The 25,858-nt window shown below is 36.4% G+C and overlaps 1 protein-coding gene across 7 annotated transcripts in view; it reads left to right on the top strand.

Annotated features, from left to right (window-relative positions):
- The window catches only part of PHF21A (PHD finger protein 21A), a 127,232-nt gene that overhangs the window by 19,008 nt on the left and 82,366 nt on the right, over window positions 1-25,858 (top strand). For 6 of the 7 annotated variants that reach the window (XM_031055763.1, XM_031055767.1, XM_031055766.1 and 3 more), the window contains exons 2-5: window positions 12,910-12,950; window positions 16,687-16,822; window positions 21,032-21,064; window positions 23,184-23,249. In XM_031055763.1, coding sequence (XP_030911623.1) covers window positions 16,769-16,822; window positions 21,032-21,064; window positions 23,184-23,249 — 153 coding nt within the window. In that variant the 5' untranslated portion in view covers window positions 12,910-12,950; window positions 16,687-16,768. The remainder of the gene's footprint in view (window positions 1-12,909; window positions 12,951-16,686; window positions 16,823-21,031; window positions 21,065-23,183; window positions 23,250-25,858) is intronic. The other variant, XM_031055765.1, reaches the window with a different exon arrangement.

Here is a 25,858-nt window from a genome sequence, read left to right as displayed (position 1 = left end):
TCAAAGGGTGATATAATTCATTCCTGCCTCTATAATTTCTTCCTACATCCTGCCTCATTCCAGCCTCTTTTCTTCAGTTCTTTTCCAGTTTGTGGAAGTCCTTGTCTTGCCTTTTTAACCAAGTCTGTGATGTTTTTAGTATGACCAGCTTATTTTTTATTTTTTTTTAATAGATACCAATAATCCTCTGCTCATCTCATTTTGTTATTGTGGTAGAATTTAATTTTTTTTTATTTGATACTCTGGTTTGAAACTTGAAACTTCTCACTCACCTAGCATTGATATCAATGAGTTTTAAGACAGTTTGACTGCCAGGCAAATGGCAGGTGTTAACTTTCATAGGTTTACTCCTTGTCTAGCTAGAATATCTTAATTTGATTATGGGGGAAGTTTGTATTAACTAGTTGAACTGTTAGGACAGTTCAAGTATCTGTTAGAACAGATACTTTTCAGAGAATAAGTACTGCTTGCAAGTAATATTTCTTTTGAACGTAATGCTTCTATATATGTGAATTTACCTATCTTTTGCTGCTCTAAATATTGATTGGGTGTTAAATAATTAAACTCCCACAGTAGTGAGTGCTCATTCCTATATCTGGGGGGTAGAAAGAAGGGCTACAACAGACACTTCTGTCCAGAAGACTCCTGGCCTAGAGGACAAGGAGACTAATGTGTCATGTAGGAACATGCAGATGTGACACCCAGACTGTAACTTGACAGAAGATATTGAAATGAACTAGTTCAGAACTTGGCAACACATGGTAGTGCTGATTTACCTGCTGTAGGAATTGCATCCTTTACTTCAGTTTTGCTCAGTGTGCATAGATTATACAAATTTTCAGATATCTAGGTGGTTTAGGTTATTGTTGGGGGAATCAATCGTCCTTCAACTTCTTGCTATTTGTAATTGCCTTTAGTAATTTGAATTACAATTTTACATTTTTGTATTCAGAAGCTCACAGCACTTTGTACTCTTGTGTGGGTGCATGCTTGTGATGCTTTGCAAGTTGTGGAAAAAAAATTTTTTTAGTAGGTTAGTATTAAGCTGTTGTAGAATTTGAACAGTCTCTAGTGTACTGTGTGACTGCAGCAGAAACTTAATAACCACAAAAATTTTAATTCATAAAAATTGCTGTTGCCTTGAATGCTTGAGTAAGAACTTTGAAGATTTTTGAAAAGTAAGACTGACAGTTTTTAATGAATGAGAAGACTGAATATTGTGTTTTGGTTTTGTAGCTCATGAAGTTAAGCAGCTGAAGCTTGCTTTAGTGTTGGTCTCTAATTGGACAAAGCATGGTTTTGTGTGTTAGTGAATAGATGCTTCTAAAAACATACAAAGTCAAGAAATAAATACTTGCATTGTTATAAATCAGGTATTGTTATTTTGTATTTGGAAGATGACTTGACAGAGGCAAGTCACATGATCTTCAGAAATTGGCAACACATGTTACTGCTGATCCCAGGGTCCTTTGGTCTGTTCAGTAAACAACCATTCCTGTCCTCTTCAGAAAAAATTTATTTCTTGCCTTTCTGCCCTCTTCCAGGACTGGAGCCTGTAGAGTATATGAAAGGATGATGTACAAGCCTCTTCTCCCACAGAACTTGTGCCAGATGTTATGTGCTTGGTAATGCAACTTGAGAAAATAGGAAGGGCGGAAATAAATGAAATTCTTACTGTTTCTCCAATAGATGATTTGAAAATATGCCATTTAGCACAGGTTAAAATGACAAGAGGGACTATTACTCACTGGGACTGACTTCTGAGACATTAAATACCTCTGAGTTTAGAATTCTTTAAAATGCTCACATTTGGCTTTGGGGACCTAAATACCTTCTGTCTGGAACAAGCATATATGTTTTTTTAAGCAGAGGGGACTGAAAAGAGTGTGGAGAATGGTACCATCCTTCTTTTCCTTCCTTCTAGGGCAGGTGTTTTTTGAATGACAAGGGACTGAAACAGAAGTTGTAATTCAGTTGAGGTATATTGTGCAGAATAGAGAGAAGGAAACAGCTGCTAAGATCAGAAAACAAATCTGTAATGGAGGATAGAAAACAGGTATTTCCAAGGTGTGTATATAAACTTGTTCTCACTTGTCCATCTTTTTTTGTGTAGGTTGTTGTCTAATAGTTCATTGGGACTCTATCACAAATGTTTTCTGAAGTGTTGTCAGGGTTTCCATTGCAATGAGCTGGTTAAATCACTGTTTAAATAATTATATATATATTTTTAAAAGTTGCATATACTCTGGAAACTCTACTTTTGCCTAGACAAATCTTTGAATTGAGTTGAGTTGGTCCCTAGAAGAAACAAACTGGTGTTTTTTTTAGGTTTCCTATTGAGTGTAGAATTACATTTTTTTAAGAAAAAAATTGAGTCAATTTTTGCCTCCAGTGTTCAGGTAAAGTTTGCATCTCTATACTTACCTTTAAGTCTTAGTGGTTTTTAAAGGGGTTTTTTGTGTGTATTTATTTATTTAATGCAGTATTCTGATACGTGTTTGACCTCCAGAAGGTTACTCCATTTTGCTTGGCTTGGCAAAGATGAATTTTGGGAATTCATCTATACTTTAGTTGATACCACTATGTTTCTCCAGTAGTTTTGTGTCAGTCCCATGAAGCTGTGTTGCATTGAGTAGTTCACCTGAGTGTCATCCAGGGTAAAGCTATGAGAAAATATGGGGTTTATCTCACCATTATTCCATCTTGCCTGAATGAGAAAGTTCATGGCTTATAGAAACAGATTTCTTTGTCCTGAACATGAGTGTAGCAGAGCTATGGGGTAGTCTAGAAATCCTAAGAGCAGGAAAATGCTGCATTAAGTAAAGTAAATGGCTCAATGTAATTGTCAGAATGGGACTACCTTGGCAGAAGAATGAAGTTCTCTATAAAAACTTCTGAGGTACTTGGGCCACAGCTTAGTTACACCTTCATTTAATAATTTTGTATGAAAATAAACAGGGAAAGAAGGAATTGGTGTTGAAAGAGAGGAATGTGTGAATATTCAACAGTGTTGGACTTGTGTATCTGTTGCGAGAAAGGAAAAATCCAAATATTCACAGTGCTCAGCAGGAAGCAGGGAAGAGGAGATTTTCTTCCTCTTAGAGGTGTGCTGTGAAAACAGTGATGCAGCCTGGCAGGCCAAGTCCTGTTGCATTCAAGGAACAAAAAACAACAGCTGACAATGGCTCAGAAGCTGCAGGGGAGCTGGTCTAATAAAGAAGGAAAAAATTAGGGCCGAATCTTTCACAGTAAATTGTGATGCTGTTGTCTTTTCAAATATAGTCATTACAGATGAAGGAAGCAGAGAGAATAAGCTGATGCTGGAACAATCTGGTAGTTAAATCTAAGGGAAATGGGGAGAAGAAGTGGACTCCTGCTCATCTGCAGCAGCCCTGCACACACAGCTACCTGATTTAGGCCTAGCAGCAGCGCGTTGGAGGCCCTGGGGAAGGCAGATCGCTCCGGCAGCGTGTTTTGTCAGTGTGACGTACTTGGGAGTGTGCACAGCCTGCGTGCTGAGCGCCAGTACTGCCTCTGACTTCGCTTCTCACTGTTCTAAGAATGTAATGAAATCCCTTCTCACTCACACTTTTATTTTGGGATGGAGGGGGAGAGAAAGGAGCTTTCAATATTCTGGTGTATTTAGAGTTTGAAGCAAGCATGTTTTACCAAATTCTGTTTACTGTCTTTTTATTTAGGCTATGTGTGAAACACATTGATACCTTTACATACTCTATCATAATTTATCAGTACACAAAACTAGAAACCTTTTTGATCCTTATCTAATTAATCTCTACACAGGGAATACAGTACTTATTGTTGGAGTGTCTCAAGCTGGTTTTTTTTCCTTTTTTTTTTCTTTCTTTGCTGAATGCCAAAATGAAAACATGGTTTAAAGAAATAATAGCTGGTGAAATTGAAATAAGTCTGGCTAAAAAGCAAATGAAATGCAAATATAAAATGAGAGTGTTTTTTACTAAATGCAATCAGGCTGTACTTAGATGTCGTAGCTAAAAGGAGAGGAAAATGTGATACCTGTCTGATAGCAGCAGAGGGTCCCAGCCACCTTTTCAGAGTCCAAAGCATCCGACAAAATCAGCAGAAGTCTGAGACTATTTTACATAGAACTTTGTCAGATTGAATTGCCAGTATTCATTCTAGAAAAAAACCCTGATTTTAACAGGTGAACATTACCTTTTTCATCTTGTTTGTAAAATCTGAAGACAGATTAAGAAACAAATCATTTTTCTTTTGATACTTTTCTCATGTGAACATCTGTTCACCAACAAATCATTTTCATATTGTCTTTTGGCAATAATTTAGAAGCCTAGCATATTAGAGCAAGTGATCTGTAGTATTGTAAAGGCAAGAATTTATGTGAAGTTTCTCATTTTGAGCTGTGTCGCTTCCTGTTAGAATGGAAGATCCACATCAGATGAAATGAACTCCTATATTCTTACAAATATTCTTTCAAGTATTTTTCAGTATCATAAAGTACAGAATACAAGAATGTGTATTATCAGCTCATTTTCAAGTTTATCTACTGTACCTTATATACATTAAATGGTTTCTTTTTAAAGCATGTGATGAAATAATTAAATTGAGGAGTCCAGTTTATTATAAGAACTTTGACAGACTAAGTGGGGGCCAGTACCTGTTGCAGTATACTGACATAAAAGTTGACCATAGCAAAGTCAGCATAGGTTGGCTTAGTCTTAGTATTTAAAGAATGCCTGTGTTATAATGAGGTTACACAGAAAATAATAGTGATTTCTATTCTGCCTGAGTAACAAGCAGAACAGAAAGAATTCAGGACTGCCAAACTCAGATTCATCTTTACCCCTAGTTGTTCTGTAGGTTTTCCAGTTTCAAAATGAAAAGGATGTTCAAATGTGACTCTGTCACTGAAAATGTAGCTCACAAGCTGAATTTCTGACCGTGTGGGGAAGGTGAAAGGTCACTTCTTGATGATCGTTTTATTTAAAAAGAATCAGCAAAGTGCACAGTCCTGTACCCAGTATAGCACAATGGAACTTGATAAATGCTGAAAAAAGGAAGGCAAGTCTCCCTCGTGCTGCCAGCACAGTGCTTCTACTGCTGAAGCTTGTGCATGATGTTCCCCACACCAATCTGTGAATCACTTCAACTTTTTGTGGAGTGTGACATCCCCTCGCCCGCCACTCCCCCCAGAAAGTGAGGACTGCTGGAGGTAGGACCTCTCAGCTGGAAGAGGACATGAAGGAGGGTGCCTTAGCCAGCTAGATTAGCTGACTCTGGGAGTGTTATTTAGCCTGCAGGCTAAATAATAAGAAAGAAACTGAAGGTAGAACTATAAACTTTGAGCAGAACTAGGCTTCACTTAGGTCTCTTGATATACTAGTAATCTAAACTTTCCTTGTGCATGCTTGGCAAACTGCATTTAGCTTTCATGGACACATTGAGACAAGGATTTTACTGAAAATACAGCATCTGATTTTGAAAGAACTTTATAAATACAGAACTATAAAAGATTACCTGTTGTTTTAAGGTACCCTGCCATACAATCACTAATCACAATACACTTGCATTTTTAAATGTTTGCATGTTATTACATGTGTACTTGCTTCTCTCTGATATTTGTGGAACAGTAACATCAGTAGAAGCTTGTGTAGCTAATCTCTCTAAATCTGTCACTGAAAATCTCACTGCTGCTCCTTGTGATTCTCAGCCAGTGATATTTTAAACAGAAAGCCCTTGTGACTGCAGGGTATGTCTTTTTTCCTTCATTGCAAATGCCCGTTAAATTTCTTTGTTCAACAAATTATCACATTTTGCTTTTTATTTCTTAATTTTAAAACACATTGTGGAATTGTCTGTTTCCTGTCTGTTACATGCAAATTGCCCTTTATCAAAGTGCATTTAACACAGATTTATTCACTTAACCAGCACTCCCTTTGATTAGTTTTCACTATACTTCGTAAGCATGGAAATGCTGCATAGATAATATTTATAAGGTAGAAGGAAATTCGGGGTCTCTAATTGGAGCCCTGCTGAAATTTCTTTGGGAAAAAAAAAAGTCCAGACTCCTGGGATTCTGTATAAATGTAATATGAAGTCTTCTGTAATGCAGAATGATCTTCTAGGATATGTGTGCTCACTTTAAATAAATTAGTTTATGCATTCATGTTGAATAATCCTTTAAAAATATATAATCTTTCAGCTTAGTCCTCTCACTTGTTTAGTCACAATATTTTGCTTTTCATCAAAACGCTAGATGTTAGAAGACTTGAATTGATTTGCAGTCACTCTGTGCTAACACGAAACTGAAAGCTTGCCTTTACTTGCTTGTGTTTTGGACTTGCACTTTCACTGTTTCCTCTCTAAATTCTGGAAGAATGCTTCGAAGAATGCTTCATTTATCCTGCTTTGCTTCTCCGAGAGCAGAATCTCTTCCTTCCATCTCAATTGAGGAGATGTGCGTGGTTTGCCGAATTTTATTCCTCATGTTTAGTGTTTCCTCTTTTTACTTTTTTTTTTCCTTCACTTGTTTGGCGTTTCCCCCTGCTGGCCGACTGCGCTAACGGCACCTCTTTCCCCGTGGAAATGGAGGGCCAAGGCTGTCCTTGAGCGTCACGGCTGTGTCGTTGAGGCGTTGGGCTGCTCTTCTGACATTTTTTTGGTGTCCTCTGAATGTGTCTGGCAGACACATAAAATTCAAAGAATAGTCTGTACAAGCAGGATGTGCACACACCTGAGGTTCTCTCCATCACAAGTGCGATTGCACTTCCAGTGATAGTCCGAGGTACCTCTAGTTTTGCATTTCATACAACACTACCCAGATCATCTCCTTTTGTATCCTGGACCTCATCCCAAAACTCTTAAGGCACTTCTGCCTCACTAATGTATCATTCCCACAGGCCAGTTCTTTCCGAGATAAAGTGGGTTGCTAGGAGGGGGAAAAAGGTTTTGGCATTCAATAAGAAATTTCTCTTCATCTTTAAAAGGTTAAAACCGAAAATCAGAGATCCCTTCCTTCTTAATAAAATTTTAAGGGGAAAAATAGTTTAATATGTACTGAGGTAGAGTTTTCCTAATTTTTTCTAGTTCTTTGCATCTGTGGTTGTTAAATCTATTATTAGGATTTATCGTGTGTGTTCTGTCTAGAAAGAGTCTTCTCCTCTCAGCTGCCTCTCCTCCCCTTTTTCCCAAGTAGTCCTCTGTCTGTGAAGTATGAAAGGAAGGCAGGAACTTCTCAGGGACTGAAATAAGAAATTTGCAACACAGGTTAAGAACAATATAGGTTAATAAACTGATTTTGCTAGACGTACTATTAAAAAACAAAACAAAACTGTAAAGCACAGACATTCAAATAACTTCCCTTTGCGTTTCTTATAAATTTTGAGACCCAAACATTGGACTATTACAGCTAGGAGGGAACAGCTCCTTCCATTTTCTGTTGACCTTCCATCTTATTTTCCTTCCCAGTGGTATATATACTTTGTAAATACTTGAAAATAATTAAAAAAGAAAAATTACAGTTTTAAGACTTTACAGATTAACCGACATCTTTTTGAAGTTAAATTGTTAAACAATGCTTAAAAAAAATCCCAAATGACCTATGTTTCCAGCAACTTTATCAAATAATATCAAATAATGCAGCAAAACATTTTTAGACACAAATGACAAACTCTGCCTTCTGCTAATTTATACCTTCACATCATGTAAATATTTTAATTTTGCAGAAGATTCCTCAGCTCCCCACTTCAAATATGAAACTTTGCTGTTGCAGTGCTAGTAAAAGATAAACTTACAGACCTTATTAGTACTCTTGGTGTGTGTTTAGCTAAACAGTCCTTCTAAAAAGTAATTCACTGAAATAAAAATCCAGGTCATACAACTTTTTTTTACATGAGCAAGAATTTAGCCACACTGCATGTAGGATTATTTTGTGTGTACCTAGAACCTGATGAAAAGTAACTCACTGAGCAAAGTGAGGCTTAGTGGAGAACTTCTGAATGCTAAAACGTCCCTGTACACTGGTGTCTGGGTACAAAAAAGGAGAATTTTACTGATGGTAGTTTTATGAATGTTAGGTTAAATGGGGAGTCCTTGGTACCAAGTCAGAGAGAACATCTGCCAGGCTCACTAATGGTCATAGGTTAGAGAGGCTTCTCTGATTCAAGGGATAGGCTCAGACTGTGCAAAGACGAGGGGTTTATGCACAGGTAAAAAGGGTAGAGCAATATATCTTGAATCTGCTCAAGTGACAGAGATGACTCTGAGATTTTAAAACATGTTTGTGCTAATTTTCTGTTAGGCCAAATGTAGTTTATAATTTTGCCAGAGTGTGATTTCATACTCCATCCCACCCCCAAGATGCCAGGAAAGTCTGTGTTCAGGAAGAATTATTAATGCCCAATGGAGCTGTAGTCACAGGACAAGAGCTAAGAGGGTAATTGTCAACTGTTTACATGTGTTTGGTGCCACGGCAAGTTTTGGTGAATATTTTAAGAATCAGCTTGTGAAGTGGTTTTATCTTTACACTAGAGATGGCCTTTTAAACTGTATTGAGTCTTCTAGCGAATTTTCTATGTGTTAAATATAGTACTGCTTCTGCAAAGACAAATGATGGTGTCGCACACTTCTACTTAAACTTAGCTTGATGGTTTTATAAAGTGTTTCAGGGATGGTGAAGCAATCTATCCCCAAGTGAAGTCAGCTTCAGGTGTCTTAAACTCCAAACTGCATTTGCTTCATGGCAAATCATAGCACCAGAAGAACTTTTAGGTAGAACTGAAGATTGTAGTTTGAATCCTTTAAGTTGTCTGCATGCATAAGCAGAAAATCCAGGCTCCTTGACCAGTTTAGGTGGAGTTAATCTATCAGTATTGTGCGGGGATAAGGAAGGAGGAGGAGAGAGCAGTTGTACAGGTGGACGAACTGGAAGGCATGACTTGTACACTTCAGTGCAGTCTCAGTTATCTTGAGCAATCCTATTGGTCCCTTTACACCTGCCTGGCATGTGTTACTGGGGCTGACTGGGAATTCTCCCAGCTGCAGCACAACAAGAAGATCAGATTCTGTGCACTGGCACAAAGGAGGCTTCCTTTTGTCATGGAAGCAACAGCTCCAGCACTGCTAATGATGGTCATTGAAACATGAGCCTTATAATAATGTAATATGAAATTGATTATATACCCTGTCTGGCCTGGGTTTGGTCTTCTTAAGACTTCAGAAATCCTGCCCTGTGAAGGAATATGAGTTGCCAACTTGAAAATCACAGTAAAGTATCTGCCATGACTTGTTTTCTTAGAAGATAGAGTGCTCTCTAGATACAGGCTGTCTTTCAAATATGGGAGGGAGAGCTGGTGCTTTGAGGAGTTCACATCTAAAAACAAAAGTCCAGAGAAAAAACTCTGAATCCCTCCTGTGTGGTGTGTGTTTTGTGTACACACACACAAAATTAATAATGCCTTACCCTCATATTGTAGAGCAATTTTCTGAAATCTGAAAAAATATCAGGTTCACAATTGCCTGTGCACAGCATTTAGTCCTTTCTTTTTTTCTGTGTACTGAACAAGACCGAGATCCTTTTGGCAAAAAGTAAAAGATACATAATTAAATATTGTAACATTATATGAATGGATAGAGTTCCATGGTCTGACAGTAAACATTTGCTAGTTTCTAGAGTTAGAAAAAATGTAAAGAAAAGATTGCTGAACTTGACGTTTAATTTTTTCCAGTTTTTCCAAGTGAGTCTCTGGTTACAGTAGTATAAACTTGATTGTATAACTTGAAGGTAGTAATAAGTATATAATTGTTATAATCAGACATCTTAATATACAGATAATTAGCATTTAAACAGTCTTAAGCCTTCAGGTGCAGTATGCTTAAATGTTTTCACCACCATTTGTTTTTCTGATGTCCTCAGGTGCTACCAAGCCTTAAACATAGGAGTTTTGAGATCTTCGTTTTCATAACAGTCCCATGAAATGTGTAACTTTTCTAATCATAGATCATAGATATATTTTGGGAAGAAGGTAGTGCTCTTAATTTGACTGCCAGACCTGGGGTTTAAAAACTCCCAAAATATTACAGAATATACTGTAATAATTTGAGAGTTAACCTTGCAGGCTCCTACCTTGGACAATTTACAGCATGTTTCTAGAGCCTTCAAAAGGCTACCTCAGTAAATTAGGTTGCTGAGATTTTGTAATAAATTTCTGCTGGTTTTTGTTACAAATCCCTGTATAATGCTAAACTCTTCAGACTTCTCTATTGATATGAGTGATTGTGAGCTGTCTAATCTTAACTTTCTAATGTATTTTGTAGTGAGCATGAGAGAGGCAGTGTAAGTTTCTAGATGTACTTTTGCTGTGAAGAAATAATCTCATTTCATCTACAGAGCAGACTTTATCCATTTTTCATTAATACTGTTCTGTGTTGGTTCCCAGTATCCACAAGTACAGGGACTTGTCAAGAACCAAAGTTACAGATATTGTTGGTCATATCCTGTTCTCTACTATAAAAATGCTAAGAACAGTTGAAAACTTATATCTGTTTAAGATGCTTGGGATTACCAATCTTGGGTGTTTGTTCTTAATTTCTCTTTCTCAATTATCTGTTTAAGAAAACTTGCCTGTATCAGGCACAAGTTTTTCTGGCTCTCATTAGTGTGCTGCTTACGAAGAAACCAATTTTTTATTTGTCTTAGGGCTTAGATGTTGAATTTAAAAAGCCATGCAAATCAAATGTTCAGAATTACAAGAAACTCAATTGATACTTCATTCTTTGTGCTTGTCCTCTCTACTAAATGAGGCAGGGATGTTAGTAAAAATAGTATACCTGCATGAGGGCAGAATTTTGTGTTGCCAGAGGTTTGACATTCAAAGGTTAACCTGTTCTAAACTAAAGGAAAAGCCTGCAGTAAATTATCTACAGAAGAGGATGCAAATGTGTTTCCATTCTCTATATAGGTCCTCTCTAAGTGACTTCTCCAAGGCAACACAGTGGTTCACTTGGATAGTCACGATTAAACTCCTTGTGTTCTAAACTTTGTCCTTGGGAGCTCCTGGCTTCTGAGTCTGGGGTTATAGCAAGATTAAATGCAATCTGAAGGTTTGTAACTGCAGCTTTTTTCTGCACAGATCCATCTTGATGGAGCTAGGGTCCTGCTATGGAGGCGAGTCTCTATGTAGGGGAAAAATAGGAAGGAAGGAACAGTTGCTGTTATTTTTAAGTGACAGCTTTCTTGTCAGGTTGTGTGTACTTGTGTTACAATTAAATTGATATTTTTCTTTTTTAAAGTAAAAATCATGCTTATTTTTTCTAAGACTGCGTTTGCAGATGTGTTAATACTGACTGTTTTGTTTAGCTTTCCAAAAGCAGTGATCCAAAAGCAGTAGATTTTTTTAATTATTATTTTTTATTAATAAGCATGGACAGATAGTTGTAGTTGCTTGTTGAAGAGGGCACTTAGTACTTGCATGATGAAAGGGCTTCCTCTGCAGGTCTCTGGACCAATTAAGTGACTGATTGATAGTGGGAGGTGGAGGTGACAAGTAGGATTTTAATACCAAAAAGAAACTAGAATTTGAGAATAATACCTGTCTCTTCAGCACCCTCAAAAATGACAGTGTTTAAAACTCTGTAGCATCCAGAGCAAATGTACTTACTTTGAATACAACCTCAAAACAGTCCATACTTCCCAGCTTATAACCTGTCATGGTAGCAGCCGGATGTTATGGAAACTTACCTGAAATTGCTCTAAAATTAAACATCACCTGTAATATTCTGTGGTTCAAAATGCACGATGAAATTTGAGACTAGGAGACTGACAATACTGCCAGCAATAGGCTTTCTGTTTTCTGTTCTCAGTGGTCATCAGCACCCAGTTCTGTGGATAGTAAATGGAAACCCTCCACTTGTGCTGGTCTTCAATGAGAGAGAGATGATCGTGACTTTCTACTGCTGTATCTTTTTATAAGGCTGGGGCTTAAACTTCAGCTCTGTGATGACTTATGTGTGGATAAAAACATCTGCAAAGATCTTGTTAGCTGTGAAGTTAAAGCTTCAAATACACTAATATTATAGTATTTTACTAGAAAATTGGGAGTATTTTGGAGCCTTTTTTTAGCATCAGGCAAAGTAATTGAGCAAATGAGTTATCATTTATATTGTAACTATCTTGTTAGAACTCTGACTCATGAGTTTTTTTATGATTCATGTGGTGATTTCAGAGGTATTACCTTGCTGTGCTACAGAATGTTCTACCCATGACCCAGGCAGCGTAACAGGCAGTGCCTCTTCTTGGCCTCCACCTTTTGTGTCCCACCATATTGGCTTACACTGCTGTTCGTTTCAGTCCCTAGCAGTACTCTGGGATTTGAGCTCTGGTGGCTGAACTGACCTACCACCTGTTCTAACATCTTTGGGGGTTGGTGTTACATCTAGCAGAGATGGTGGGCAAATGCCATGGGTGGGTAACCCCGTTGTATTTAGCTGTGGCAACTTACAAGGCTTACTATCGGTATAGATCTTAATAAATGTAGTGGAGAGCAGGTCTCTCCACCATGGGAGGGGGACAGTGACCTTGCACAGAACTAGAAAAATTTGTACCTCTAGTTCCTCCTCCCCCTAGTGACAGTAATAGTTTGTATTTTAATCCAGATTGAAATTGTAGGTCTCCTTAGTTTTCCCTGCCACTTGGAACAGATTTTCTTTCAAAGTGGTGTTTTATAGTTAGCTTCAGCATTTAAAAAAAAATTACAACTCCCCTGAAGAAAAAACAACCAAAAACCCCTTTCTGAAGTCCCAACCCTTCCCTCTCTAACTTTTCAAATATTTGAATTTTTGTTTGTTTGTTTCAAACTCTAGTTAAAAATATTTGTAATTATCTTTTTTTGTGTTGTTGTTGTTTTTCTTTTGTAGGAGGGAGTAGAGAGCTGAAAGGGATAACTTACTCAAAACTGGTAAGTACTTCTTCCCAAGGCTAGAATGGCTTACCTAAGAATAGATGATATGAAGAGCTAGCATCCATTCCTGAAAAAGTTTGATGGTTACTGAAACCGAAATTCTATCTATTCTTATATTCAGGAATTAAGTCTTAGAAGGTAAATGTTGCTGATGGAAGCCCCAGTTTTATAAATAAAATCTCTGTAAGGCTGAGATTTGGGCCCAAGGGTCTGTAAGTATAATGGACATTTAGATTCATCTACTCAAAAATATTTTTTTTCTGTGTGATGTGAAAACCAAATTTATTTGAAGGGATTTTTGGCCCAGAAAAACTTCTCTCTAAAATTCTGAGTTATTCAGAGTCCTTCCATACACACAGAAGGCATTCATGGCTTTGTGTGTGTCCTACCTTTGTTTATATAAATATATATGCCTTGTCAGCTGTGTTTCTAGTGTAGCTTCCAAAATAGTCATGGTTGAAATAGTATTGTGATATTTTAAAGGTTCTCATGTAGATTGTATTTTATTGAGATAACAGAAGTATGAATCACTTATGTGATTATTGTAGAGTTTAAGGTTTCATTCAGTCTTTGAATATTTAAATAGTCTATATGCAGTGCATTGGGGCACTTACCTGAGTATGAAATTATAAGTCTTGAAGCAACCACTTAAGAAATAAGTGATTATTGGTAATAAATGAATGCAAGCAAGAAATTGAATGGAGGATTTCTGCCTCCAATAGTTGAAATCCATCCAAAAATACCTCTTTCTCAGTGTTCTTCCTGGTTGAGACTTGGAAAAAGTATGTCTGGATGTACAGGAGATGCATGTACTCCTGAATCCTGTGCCTTCCTTTTGGAAATCACCAGTTCTGTTATTGAGCAAGGCATTTGCTTGTTTTCCTTTAAAAATAATGAGATTAAGATTTTTTTCAGGCCAAGACATTAATGCAATTTCAGTCATCTACAAGCTTTTTATTTGAAATAATTCCACTACCATAAGAGTAAATTGGAAAATGCATCATGTTCTATGATTAATTCAGAGATGGTTTTACACCTCTTTGAATGTGGTATTATAGATAGTTGATAATGCTACTGAACTTAAATTTTTCAATCCTCCCTTTAAGTTCAGTCTAAAAGAAGAAAAGCTCAAAAATTCTGAAAGTTTTTGCACTACAAAATGTATAGCCACTTATGTAGTTTTTTACCTCCTCTCAAAGGAAGTATGAGCAATATTTAACCAGATGCCCTGATAGATATTTATAGACATTATTATATGTAAATCGGAAAAAAGCAGTTTAGGTTTTGTTGGATGTAAGGAATATTTGGGTTTTTTTTTGGTTTTTATTTTTGGTTCTTTTTTATTTTTTTAACGGTATTGGTTGTGTAAAAGGTACTTTGGGGGAATTCTAGACAGGGATAACGGAATACTTATTCCTGCTTGGGAAGGGAAGCTACAAGTGTGTGTTCTAGAAAGGAACAATTGTATATATTTCATATTCAGAATTTGGCAACTTGACCAAACTTTTAAATGTAATATTTTTTTTTCGTGTTTATACCCCTATAAACATAGTTAGGCTGAGCAGCTACTTTTTTTCTGCAAGGCAGTGTCACTTTTTCCTTGAACCTCTTAAAAATTAATTTTGAAAAATGTTGCTAACTGTTCAAGGCATAGATGCAATTAGCTTGGGTGAGTTTTTATGAACCATCAATACTGCGATTTCTATCTGTCAGATTAAGTTGTGCATTTATAGAAGTTGCTCAATCTTTATACGTTCTTTTACAGAAATACCATGTCATATTTGCGATGAACATGTTTTGGACCTTACAGTTAGATATTTTTAAGTGATAGGTATTTTTTACATTCTTTTGGATCTCTTTTACATTCAGTTGAGATAACTGTTTTGCTGTTCTGCACTCAAGTTTGAAGTTAGCATGTAGCTACAGAGCAATGCAAACTATTCATCATGTGTGCCTTCTGATTTTTTGAAGAGACACTGAGAAAGAAACTGGCCATATCTGCCTGTCTTTACCCTGAAACTGAATTTCTAAGGGTAAAAAAGACTTTTACCCTCTGCAGTGAGTTCCAGTTTTCATGAACCAGTCTCCCACGTGGTTTTCTGAAGCATGGATTCTTTTGAAACTGCAGTGGTGGGGACTCAAAGCATGGTATAATTGTTCTTGTCAGTGAGTGGAAGTAATAATCCGTGATTCTGTTTTCTCATTACTGTTTGTGGTAATAGGACAGGGAACTATATGTAATTTCCATGTATCCCTTGATACAGATTACAATTTTATAGAGACTAGTGCTGCAAAGGCAGCTCTTTTCACTCATCTGTGTCACATGTGGGGGAGGCCCTTGCAGAAGGTCGTTCCATGTGTTGGCTAGAAAGTTTGATCAGGCTTTTGTTATTTAAATAAGTAACTTTAGGCTAACAGCAGACAACACTGACAGAGTTTAAATGTAATGCTTTTTAACTCCTCTTTATAGTCTACTCTTTTTGTAACATATTTTTGTTTGAAAAGATAAATGATAAATAAAGAAAACAAAACACTCACCTTCAACCTTTTTTTTCCAGGAGTTCACAAATTTGTCCACTACTTCAGTTTACTGTAGTGAGACAGCATTAAAATAACATTCTTTAACGTAGGGAATTGCTCTCTTTTTACAGCCTGCATGTCTAATCAAAGCTGTCAGGATCCTTTTGAATACATTGTAGTCTCATTAGGAAGGCCTCTGAATTGGCAACAACACCTGTGCAATGAATGTGAGCAATTTTCAAATAATAAAAAAATAGGAACTATTTTAACACTGCAGCAATTCCTTAATTGTGGTGTCTGGATGGAAAAATGACTGGTAAAATTGCTATATAATGTTTTCCAGTGACTTCCATGTGTTTGCATTTATAGATGTTTTTATACAGATTCCACTATGATTTGAGCATATGGGAATCTTAGTCCTGTTTCAGAAGCTGATACTTTTAACATATTTCTGAAAAAAAAATTCTCTTATGCAGCATTCAGGGCTTTTAGAAGTATGTTTGATAATGCTTTTCTATGTCAGAGATTGGGGGGATTAATTTGTTTGTAGTACAAGTGAAGATGCTAAACTTTATACTTATGATCTACAAATAGATTTCCAAGATTAAAAAGATTATAAAATTAATCTTTTTGAAATGTCTTGTGCTGCTTGATATCACTCTTCTGTTCCTTCAGAACAGATTCCAACTGAAATTACTAACTTGGCACAAACTTTAGGCAGTGAGTTATTAATATATTAATGTTGCTCTGTTAACATGCACACTGTCCCATCTAAGAACAGCTCTGTAGTATCACAAAAGTGTCTTCATGCAGTACATTAATGTTTAACTATTTATTGTGGTTTTAGAATTCTATTCTCCAGAATAAGTTTTCATCTACACAGATTTTTAAAACATTCTCGGTAGTTAAATTTGCTAATTTAATATGCAACTGCAGTAGGATATTGGTAGGAAATAGCTGCCTGCAAACTAAGATAAGGGATAAGTATGTCAACTTTGGGATATGTGGGAAGTAACAAATTTGGCTAAATGACTCCAAGGCAGGCATTTTGTAGAGCCTGCAGATTTCTTGTGTTCAAAAGACTGACTGTATTTAGGCTAGAAAGCTGCATTTGAATATAGTTCTCTATTGAATTCCTGTTGTGTTATAATCTTCTTTTTCAAATAGACTCTTCTCCTTCACTAACCAAAACAAAACCTTTATTTTTCTATAGGACTGGTGTTAAAGAGGAAACCAGAAACTAAAGGCACTGGAATCAGCAAAGACACTTCTAGAGAAAGTGGAGAAGGTAGAGAATGGAGCTGCAGACTCTACAGGAGGCTCTGAAAGTGGAAATTCAGGTTCACCAGGTAATTTATGTACTTTCTTGCTTTAAAGCAATAGCAGCATTAGTACTGCTGACAGTATTACTACTAATGGGAGCATTAAGCAATAGCACTACAACTATAGTAATAATTGTTTTATAAGCTTGAAACTACCTCAGAATTTTATACTCTGCATTTTGACCTGACCACCTGTTGTTTTTTAGCAAATGTGGAAAATCTACATATCAAACTGTGGGTGGTGATTTTTTTTTTTAGTATTTTGTAGCAGTAATAAAAACATTCTGAAAACAGTCTTCAGCTGCCTCTGTCTGGAAGGTTTTTCTGATCTTCTGAAGCCAACTTCAGTATTCAGTTGGCAATGGAGGAATGTGATGGAGGAACTTTGAAGTGAGAGGTATATAGTGCTGCATAGTTTAATCTGGTGCTTCTCTTCTAGAATGTCTTCTACTTTAGTAGCTTCTAAACTATATTTTTGATAACCAAAATGTTGTAGTGCTTGGGCTTTGTAAATTTTTACATGTTGGGTCTTTTTACTTTAACCTGTTCAATACTATATGGCAGTAGGATTGTGGTTTGCCATTGTTTTACAATGCCAATGAGGAATTATTACAAGTAATGATACTAAAACCTAATGTAGTAAATATAGGAGGACATATGCGTATTAATTATTGGAAGAAAATTGTTACAGCCATAGACACAGACTAGCTGCAAACTTCAAATGTTAAATTTAACAATGAGACCTTTTCTAAACATAGTTCTCCAAGTATTTCTGATGCTCTTCAGATATCTGAAACTCACAACTCTTACACAGTGGATAAAAGAAGTATATGATAAGTAACATTGATCAGTATAGTCCATCATACGAAATTTGGAAAATGTTTCAAAATTGCTGGGCAACTTGTCTAAAATGTGATCTGGATGTCTTGTCCAGTACTTGCAGCAATGCTGCGCATTTTGCAAGGACTTGAATAGGTGAATTGGTAAAATCAAGCTATGTCTGCTTTAACAAAATACAACTTACAGTCAGGGAGCAAAACCTGAGAACGCTAAGGGTGGATTTCCAGAACTATGGATGAGTATTTTGCTCTCCTCAGTAACTCCAAGGCCTTTGTAGTTGAAACTTTAATGACATTTTCTTGTGGGGGTAAGGAAGTTCAAAAATTACCCATAACATTTTGCTGCAGACATAGGAATGTTTAAGGCCAGTAAGTAATTTTTTCAAGTATTGAGTACTGTAAAGCAATCAAAATGTTAATTATGCTTGTGTTTGTATGATACTACTCCTTGTGTGCATCTTCATTCCCCTTTATGCCCCAGTGAACCAAAAATTTTAAGACTGTGAATTTTGAATAACCTTTAGTATCTGTTCATAATGACACCGATGAACAGAGATGAAGACTGAGAAATGTCCAAAGAGATCTGTAATAAGCAGCTTAAAGTTGCTGGGGTTTTTGACTTTCTTTGCTTTAACTTTTCCCAATTGCCATTAAAAGTGAGCTTTGCACAAAAATCAGCTTTAATTAGATTTGGTTTTAGTTCGTGAAACTAGAAAAACCATGATATCAGAAGGTTGTCTTTTTTAATTCAAGATGCTGTATATTTCTATAATTAAGGCTAAGAAAAAGTCTATATGTTTACAGTGGAAAATAACACTTGCAACAAAATGTTGGGTGCTTCAGTAAAGGTTTTGTGAACTATGCTTGCATGGTTATTGCTTGTCAGCATGCACACTGATAAACATTGAACTGGTTTTGTCACTAAAAAAATATCTTCAAGCAAAATGCTTGAACTTTCTCATATAGCTTTGAATTTTGTAACCTAAAGAGATATAATATGCTCCTACTTTTCACTCAGGATTTATGAAGAATTGTCTCTTGTCATCTTCTACTTCTCTAGTATTTCTTTTTCTGAGGACTTTATAACAAAGCTTGCCAACACTCACACAGTCATGGTTTGCTGTCCTGTTGGAAGCGGTGGACAGGTGTCTGTGATGAGCATAAGGAATTCAGCTCGGCTCTGTAGCCAAACTCTCCTAACTTCCTGATGCAGCATGTTGCCTGGGACTGCTCACATGGCTGTACAAGTGATGCTCAGTATGATGTGGTTTTGTTTGTAGAATAGCTCCTTGGGTTTTGCCTCTTTTGTTTCACTTGCAGAAGCTTTCATAATGCTGCTTTGGCAAAGTATATCTAAAACTACCAGTAAGAACCCCAAAAAGGTGTTTAATTGTTCAGAAAAAGCTGCTTTTTTTGTCTGCTTTCTATGATCAGAGAATCCACCATGAATGACACCTGACCAGATCATTTCTATATTAGTGTACAACTTGAATATTCTAATGTCTTCTGTGTCAAAGCTATATTGCTTGTCCTGAAAAGAGATGCATCTGAGTCAAAGTAATTCATTCTGCTGCTGTGTTGACTTAATTAAGGTAAATTTGAAGCAGTCTACTCTTCCTAGTTTTGATCACAAGAGGTGTTAAAGGACTTATATTTAGGTATTCTTACAGAAAGGTGGAGTTTCATGGATGATTCCTCAAGCTGATGTGTAGAAGGAACCTTAAGCATCCTTGTCCTTTTCTTATTTCGTGGCAGAAAGATTAGTAGCTTTTAAAATACCTTAAATTTAGCTTATATTTAAGAGGAATATTTTTTTTCCTTAAGATTGCCTGACGTAGTACTGTGTAATCCAAAAATGTAGCAATATTTTATGAAGAGTTTACAGTACTGACTATATTGTCTTATGACTGCTTCTGCAGGAGCACTTTATATAAAAACTAACAGATTTGTTGCTTGTCAAGCTCCAATGTGGCAGGAAGCACCGAGGAAAAATAAGCTGTCTGTTCCTGTGATGCTGATGGCAGTATGACGAAACAATAATATTCAGTGAAGATAAATGCCAAGTGGTGCACTTTGGAAAAACAGGCCCAGTTTTACATCTGCAATAGCAGGCTGTGAACTGGCTGTTGGCACCATGGAAGGAGTTTTTGCAGTACAGAGTACCTGAGTGTTGCACGTAGTTTTAAACTTTGTCTCCAGATGATAAAGACAAACTAGAGAAATATGGAAGAGTGCCGAGAATGAACAAAGCAATGGAATGATTTGTGCATGAGGAGTTCTTCAATTTGAAGAGGTGAAGACTGATGGGGGAATATGTGGTGTGGAAAAAATGTAAGAAGGAGCTCTGTAGAGAAGCAGCTATAGAATCATACAGTGTCTTAAGTTGGAAGGGATCTGTAAGGATCATCAAGTCCAGGTTCCAACTCCTCTTGACTCAAGTCAGCTCTGGTTTTCTGTAATTGTATTAGTCCTTCATGCTTGCATTGTAAAGAAACAGATTCAAAAGAAAAAGGAGGTCATGCTTTTACGTAAGAGTCCTGTAATTTAAATTGCAAACTTATGGTCACAGAATCTAGAATGGTTTCCTGGTTCAAAAAGTAATTAAAGCAGATCAGTGAAAGAAATATGTGTTGGTAGCTACTAAACCTAAGACATAATCTTTGAAAACATTAGAGAAATAAATGTCTACAAATTTACCAAAAAAGATATTAAGAGTTTTTGGTTTACATTGTGTCTTCATTCTGGGCTCTGGTTTTCTTTGGTAACTTTTTCCTTGCTTAGCAATAGGCAGCATTCTCCTGCAGCTGCCTGAAGGAAGAGAGAGAGGAAGAACAGTGAATAGTAACAATCTGTCTGTTTTCCTTTGGATGTGGAGGGCATCTCTTCTACAATGATCTCAATCTCCTCTGAGGGAGAAAAGTGGCAAAGATACTTCTGAACATGGGTCTTCCATCTGGTACCAGCCAAGTTAACACACAGGAAGAGCTTTAGTACTTGAAACATTCTGCCCTTGAATATACAAACAGCTTTTGTGCCTGCAGCAGTTATCTGTGGTTTGTGTTTCTTGTGACTGCAAGCAAAGAGGCCAGCAGTTCTGGAGGAGACACAGCTATTAGATTATTTTACCCAGCTGGCTTAAATTGTCTTTAAAAAGCATCACTTGTTTAAGAGCTGTTTAGGAGGAGCAAAAGTGATGGCTTAATACAGTGCTTTTACTGTATTAATAAGAATGGATTTGGAAATGTTATAATACTGGACTCCAGGCTTTGCTATTGAAATGCTGTAAACAAAATATTTTGCTTTTACAAAGGTTCTTTAAAAATACTGAATTTTAAATTGTTCAAAATATTCGTAATGAAAATCTTCATTGTATTGTCACATTTTTTTTTCTTTCTAGAAATTGGTTGCCCAAATGAAGCAAGATCCACAGGTAACTACTTATTTTTATATTGGATCATTTCCATTAAAATTCAGGAAATAACAGTGTATGAAACGTGATGATTTTAGATATTTCTAGATTATCTTCTTCCTTGCTAACATAGTGTTTAGAAGAAAATTTATTTATAAGTTTTTGAACAATGACTGTTGGATTGTTTAAAACAAAACCAAAATTCTTGCTATTTTGGAGCTTTTTACCTTATACACATTCTTAATAGTTTAAATCAGGTGACTTTTCTGGGCTATTGTGCAGTTCAGATGAGCAGTAAGTTTCTGATTCTGTTGGAAGCTGCTCTCTATAAAAGCTGCCATTATTTGCAATAACTTTTTTCATTTTTGGAGTATCAGAAGGTTCACAGTACAAGAAGAGAGAGGATATTCTGTCCAAGAAATTTTGTCCAAACAATATAGCTTAAGGTTGTGTTCAGATTGCCTGTCTTGGGTGTCTTACCAGCCCTGTAGTGTCCATAGAACAGACACTTGGTCTTGGGAAGTTTCAGAGCTTCTGAAGTTGGATAACTGGACTCCCTGCATAGACAGCAGAAGTCATCCCTTTCTCAAAGACTGCTTAAGGTCCCTGGGTTTTCTTGTACAGCAGTTAAACACTCCTGGATGCTGGATGGGGAGTGCTCTGGAGCTCTCAAACCAGTCTGAAATGTTGAGTAGAGGGATAAAAGCCACTCACTTGAGGCTTGCTGTTAAGACCTCCCATCCCCATACAATAGTAAATGTCCTGTAATTTTCTGAATGTACATTTTTTCCCAAGCTCAGTGAAGTGAGAAGACAGCTTTTAATAGCACTCAGGTAGTTAAACCTCTGACAGGGAGGGTTAAGCAGGGTGTATTGGAAAATCTGGTTTTTTGAATATTGTTTTTCTGATGGAATTTGGGTAAGATCTGCTCAAATTCACTGGTCCGGTCTGCTAACAATTAGTCTGCAGAGCAGGTTGCTTTCAGTTCATACTTGCTGAAAGTGAGGTCATGCTGCAAGCAGCCATGCAGAGTTCCTAGAGTCAGGAAAAGTAAATCTGGTCCCTGTTTCCAATGTTCGTAATGCATTTTTATCCCAGATTATTAAGTAGAATCTAGAACTAGGGAGGATGACTGGTCAATATCTGGTTTTGCTGGAATCAGAGACTATCTGCGAGCTAAGATCAAAATACATTTCAAAATTGAAGGAATATAAAAATAGGGGATATGCATGAAGTTCCTGTGATGATGTTAGTCTTGTGTTTTAATATTTCTGCTTAGCAGACTAAACCTGCATGATCTAGTATGAAAACTTTACAACATAATTGAGAACAAAAAAAGTGAGAATGTACAAAAATTAAGGAAAACCTGATTCCTTGTTACATTTCTGCAGAGCTTCACGGGTTTTCAACTAAGGACAGATGTTTCTTTAATTTTTTTTTTCAGTAGAAAAGAAAAAGTCCTGGTAAAAATTGTTTTCTGTCTGCATCTTTCTAGTGTTGCTTATGGCTTTAAAATCTGAAACTTCGAAAAGTGCTAGTATAAGCAAAATGCTAATATGAATGATGTGTCCAGACAAATGTAATTCTCTTTAGCACAGTCTAAGGCATAAGCATACATGGAAATAAGGACTTAAGTATGTTTGCCTTCAATTGATATATGTGTCAATTCAGATTTAGTACATATGTTTATATTCTAGATAGTTAAGTGAAAATGTCTTTACGTAAGTAGCATAGGTGAGAATGTTTTAGATAACATATCATAGTGTACTGTTGTATACAGTATGATACTGTTGTATTACATATTAACAAACATTTATTGTTTAATTTGTAAACTTGATGAAATGTATAAATGTGGTTTATAATGTGATAAGCACTAATGGATGTTTTAATGAAATCTTCTCTCCAAACCGGGCTATCTCTCTGAGTGCTAGAAAGGTCCTCGGATTATTGTTGCACTCAGCGATTTAAATAAGGCTTTGTTGAGCCGTTTGAATTTTATTGGCTGTACATCCAGAGGTGCTGTATTTGTAGTACACTATGCAAGAACAAAACAAACAAACAAAAAAACCCACCTTCCTACTACTACTCTTTGTTAACAAATGGAATATCTTTCTCACAGATATTTTTTCTTTCTAATCAGAACGCTGATTTGAAGAAACAACTTCATGAACTTCAAGCCAAAATCACAGCTCTGAGTGAGAAACAGGTAGGGAAACAGAGATGTATTTTTAACACTGTGTTCTAAAGATGTCTCTTTTCCCAGCTTCCAAGAGAGCTGCTAAATCTTAAAGTGCAAAAATAAGCGTGGGCAACCAGACGTTTTTGATTTTTATTTGATTTCTCAACAAAGGATAGAATGAGTTATTGTGAGTCTGTCAAACAAGAAACTAGTTAAATCAGTGGAAGGTATAGCAATTTTTCTTGTGTTGAAACTAACATTTTATATTAAGGGAGATGGAAGAATGGATTAATTTTGTCTCTTTGTTATTATTATCTTGAAACTTCTTCTAAACTCAACCATTCTGGTTTAGGCAAATCATTAGATTTTGACTTAGTAAGTCCACACTGTGTATATGGGTGAGTATGCTGGAATTTTTCTTAATGTCAAGACCAGCTAAATGTATGTCAGTTATGGGTACTTTATAGACAATTTGAAAATTAGTTGGATGCTTTTACCATGATAAATTACACCACAATTGTCTTATGCTTGCCATTTGGTAGAATTTCTGTTTGACAGCTCTAAAGTATGAGTAATAATTACAACTGAATGCTTAATAGAAAGATTGTTGAACTTGAACATGGGCCTTGTGAATAGCAAGAAGAAAAAGATGTAATATTGAGATATCTACAGAATTTGTTCTCACTTTTTTTTAAAACGTGAAAGAGCAACACATGCACAAACCCCTCATACATCGCATCATCCCATCCCAAGTAAACTGACTTAAGCAGTCCCTTAATTATGTTGCTTAATATGTCAATAATGGAACCAAATTAGATCAATAGATTAGACCTTTGAAGAGGGAAAAATGTTAGAGCATTGGTAAAGTGCATGAGTGTCACAACTAGTTATCTCCATTTGTCTGCTACTAGCTGCATATGTTCTGTTTTGAGTATTACTGTCCCTACAAAAATAGCCAGACAGTGATTTACATTTATCTAGAAACTTTGTTTACTGAAAAAAATATAGTATGTTCTAATAGGGGAACAGTGAATCTAGGACGAAACATGTAAGGATAATAAGGAAAATTATTTTTTAATGAGAATAGTAGTTCAACAAAAACTGAGGTTTTGCTGATGTGATAGCATGTCTCTCTTGAAGATGATTTATTTTCTAAAACCAGCATGAGCCTCTGCATGTGGCTATGTCTCACAGCAAGCTGTTTCAGGATTCTCTGGTAAGCTCTGGATGCCCATGGTAATTTCAAAATGAGCTTGTCTTGAGGCCATGAAGCAAGCTATATTGACTACCAGTTCACGTGATGAGCACAGACAGGCAGTGAGACGCTGAGTGGAATGTAAGAAAGCATCCTACCATAACTTTTAAACTTGTATTTATAACTCTGTCAAGTTAAGCTGCAGAATGGTCTATACTAACATGTGTTTTACATTACCCATCACTAGAAATGGAGCTATATTTTTTTCTATTTAACTCAAAGTGCTAAAGTACACTTGTTCATGAGATGAACATGGATTAAGTTTCCAAAAGACGTTGAAAAATAAGTTTGAGTTTTCTTCTACCACACAGTGAATACAGTCTGTATGAAGTCACAGTAGTTTCCTTCTTTGTATTTTTGTGGGTTTGATTATCAGAACAACAGTGAACTTCTCCATGATTGTTGAAATTTAAATATTTTGTTATTGCTACTACTGGACTGCAGAGTTGCCAGTGTTCCAGATGATAATGTTGTTAAAGTAGTATGCCTGCTTAAATGCAATGGTTATGGTAAATATAAATTCTGGGAAAAGATTCACAACTTCCCTATGCAGGGAAGTGCTCACTCTCTCTTTATTTGGAGGAATCTGTTGTATAGAAATCTGTGGCTTAGCAATGCAGCACCTTAGAGACTACAACAAAGCCCTTCTTCTGTTTTCACTTTCACTTCTTTTCAGGAAAAATCATTATTATCGATTGCTTTATGGGTAGAATATTAATCAGCAATTTAATTTTCACACAGCATGGAGAAATATGCAGTTTTGCACAGTAAATATAATGGTTTACATTGTGCAGTACTTGTGTTAAGAGGGGGTGCAACATGTGTAATCTGTACTCTTGTTTAGAGCCAACTAGTCAATGAGTAAACTCTGAGGGCCCGCCTCCACTGTGGACAGTTATAGGATGCATAATGGTCACTGTTCAATAAGCTTTTAATGAAGTCTGAGAAACTAAAGTTCCAGCCTGTGTGGTGTTCCTACCTGGAGACATGGAGCTGAGATGCTGGTGTTAGAGAGGCAGAATAATGAAATATTTTTGTCTTGTGGAATGTTATGTCACCCTAATGCACGCTTTTTCTTTGCTCTCTTATTTAATGAAGTTGGATGAAGACTTGTGCAAGAACCAAGTCAGCGGTAGGTTTAGCTAAAAGCTTTCAGTTGCTTTAGGACTTCCCTCTGTTTGTGGAGCATTGTGAGAATAGTGCCGACACTTGCTGCCAGTTGCTGCAGTGATTCACAGTGGCTTAGGTGTCTTGCTGAGAATTAATAATGACAATTCTGAACAGAAGTTTGTGAAATTGAGGAGATCCAGCGAATTACAAAAAGAAAGCAAGTAGGCTGTGCAATGTGTAGGCTTAAACCTGAAAAAAATTCCAAGCTGAT

The sequence above is a fragment of the Geospiza fortis genome, unplaced genomic scaffold (assembly GCF_000277835.1).
Source record: "Geospiza fortis unplaced genomic scaffold, GeoFor_1.0 scaffold66, whole genome shotgun sequence".
Classification (NCBI taxonomy): Eukaryota; Metazoa; Chordata; class Aves; order Passeriformes; family Thraupidae; genus Geospiza; species Geospiza fortis.
Note: the sequence above shows the minus strand (reverse complement) of the source record. Positions and strands in the feature narration are given on the sequence as shown.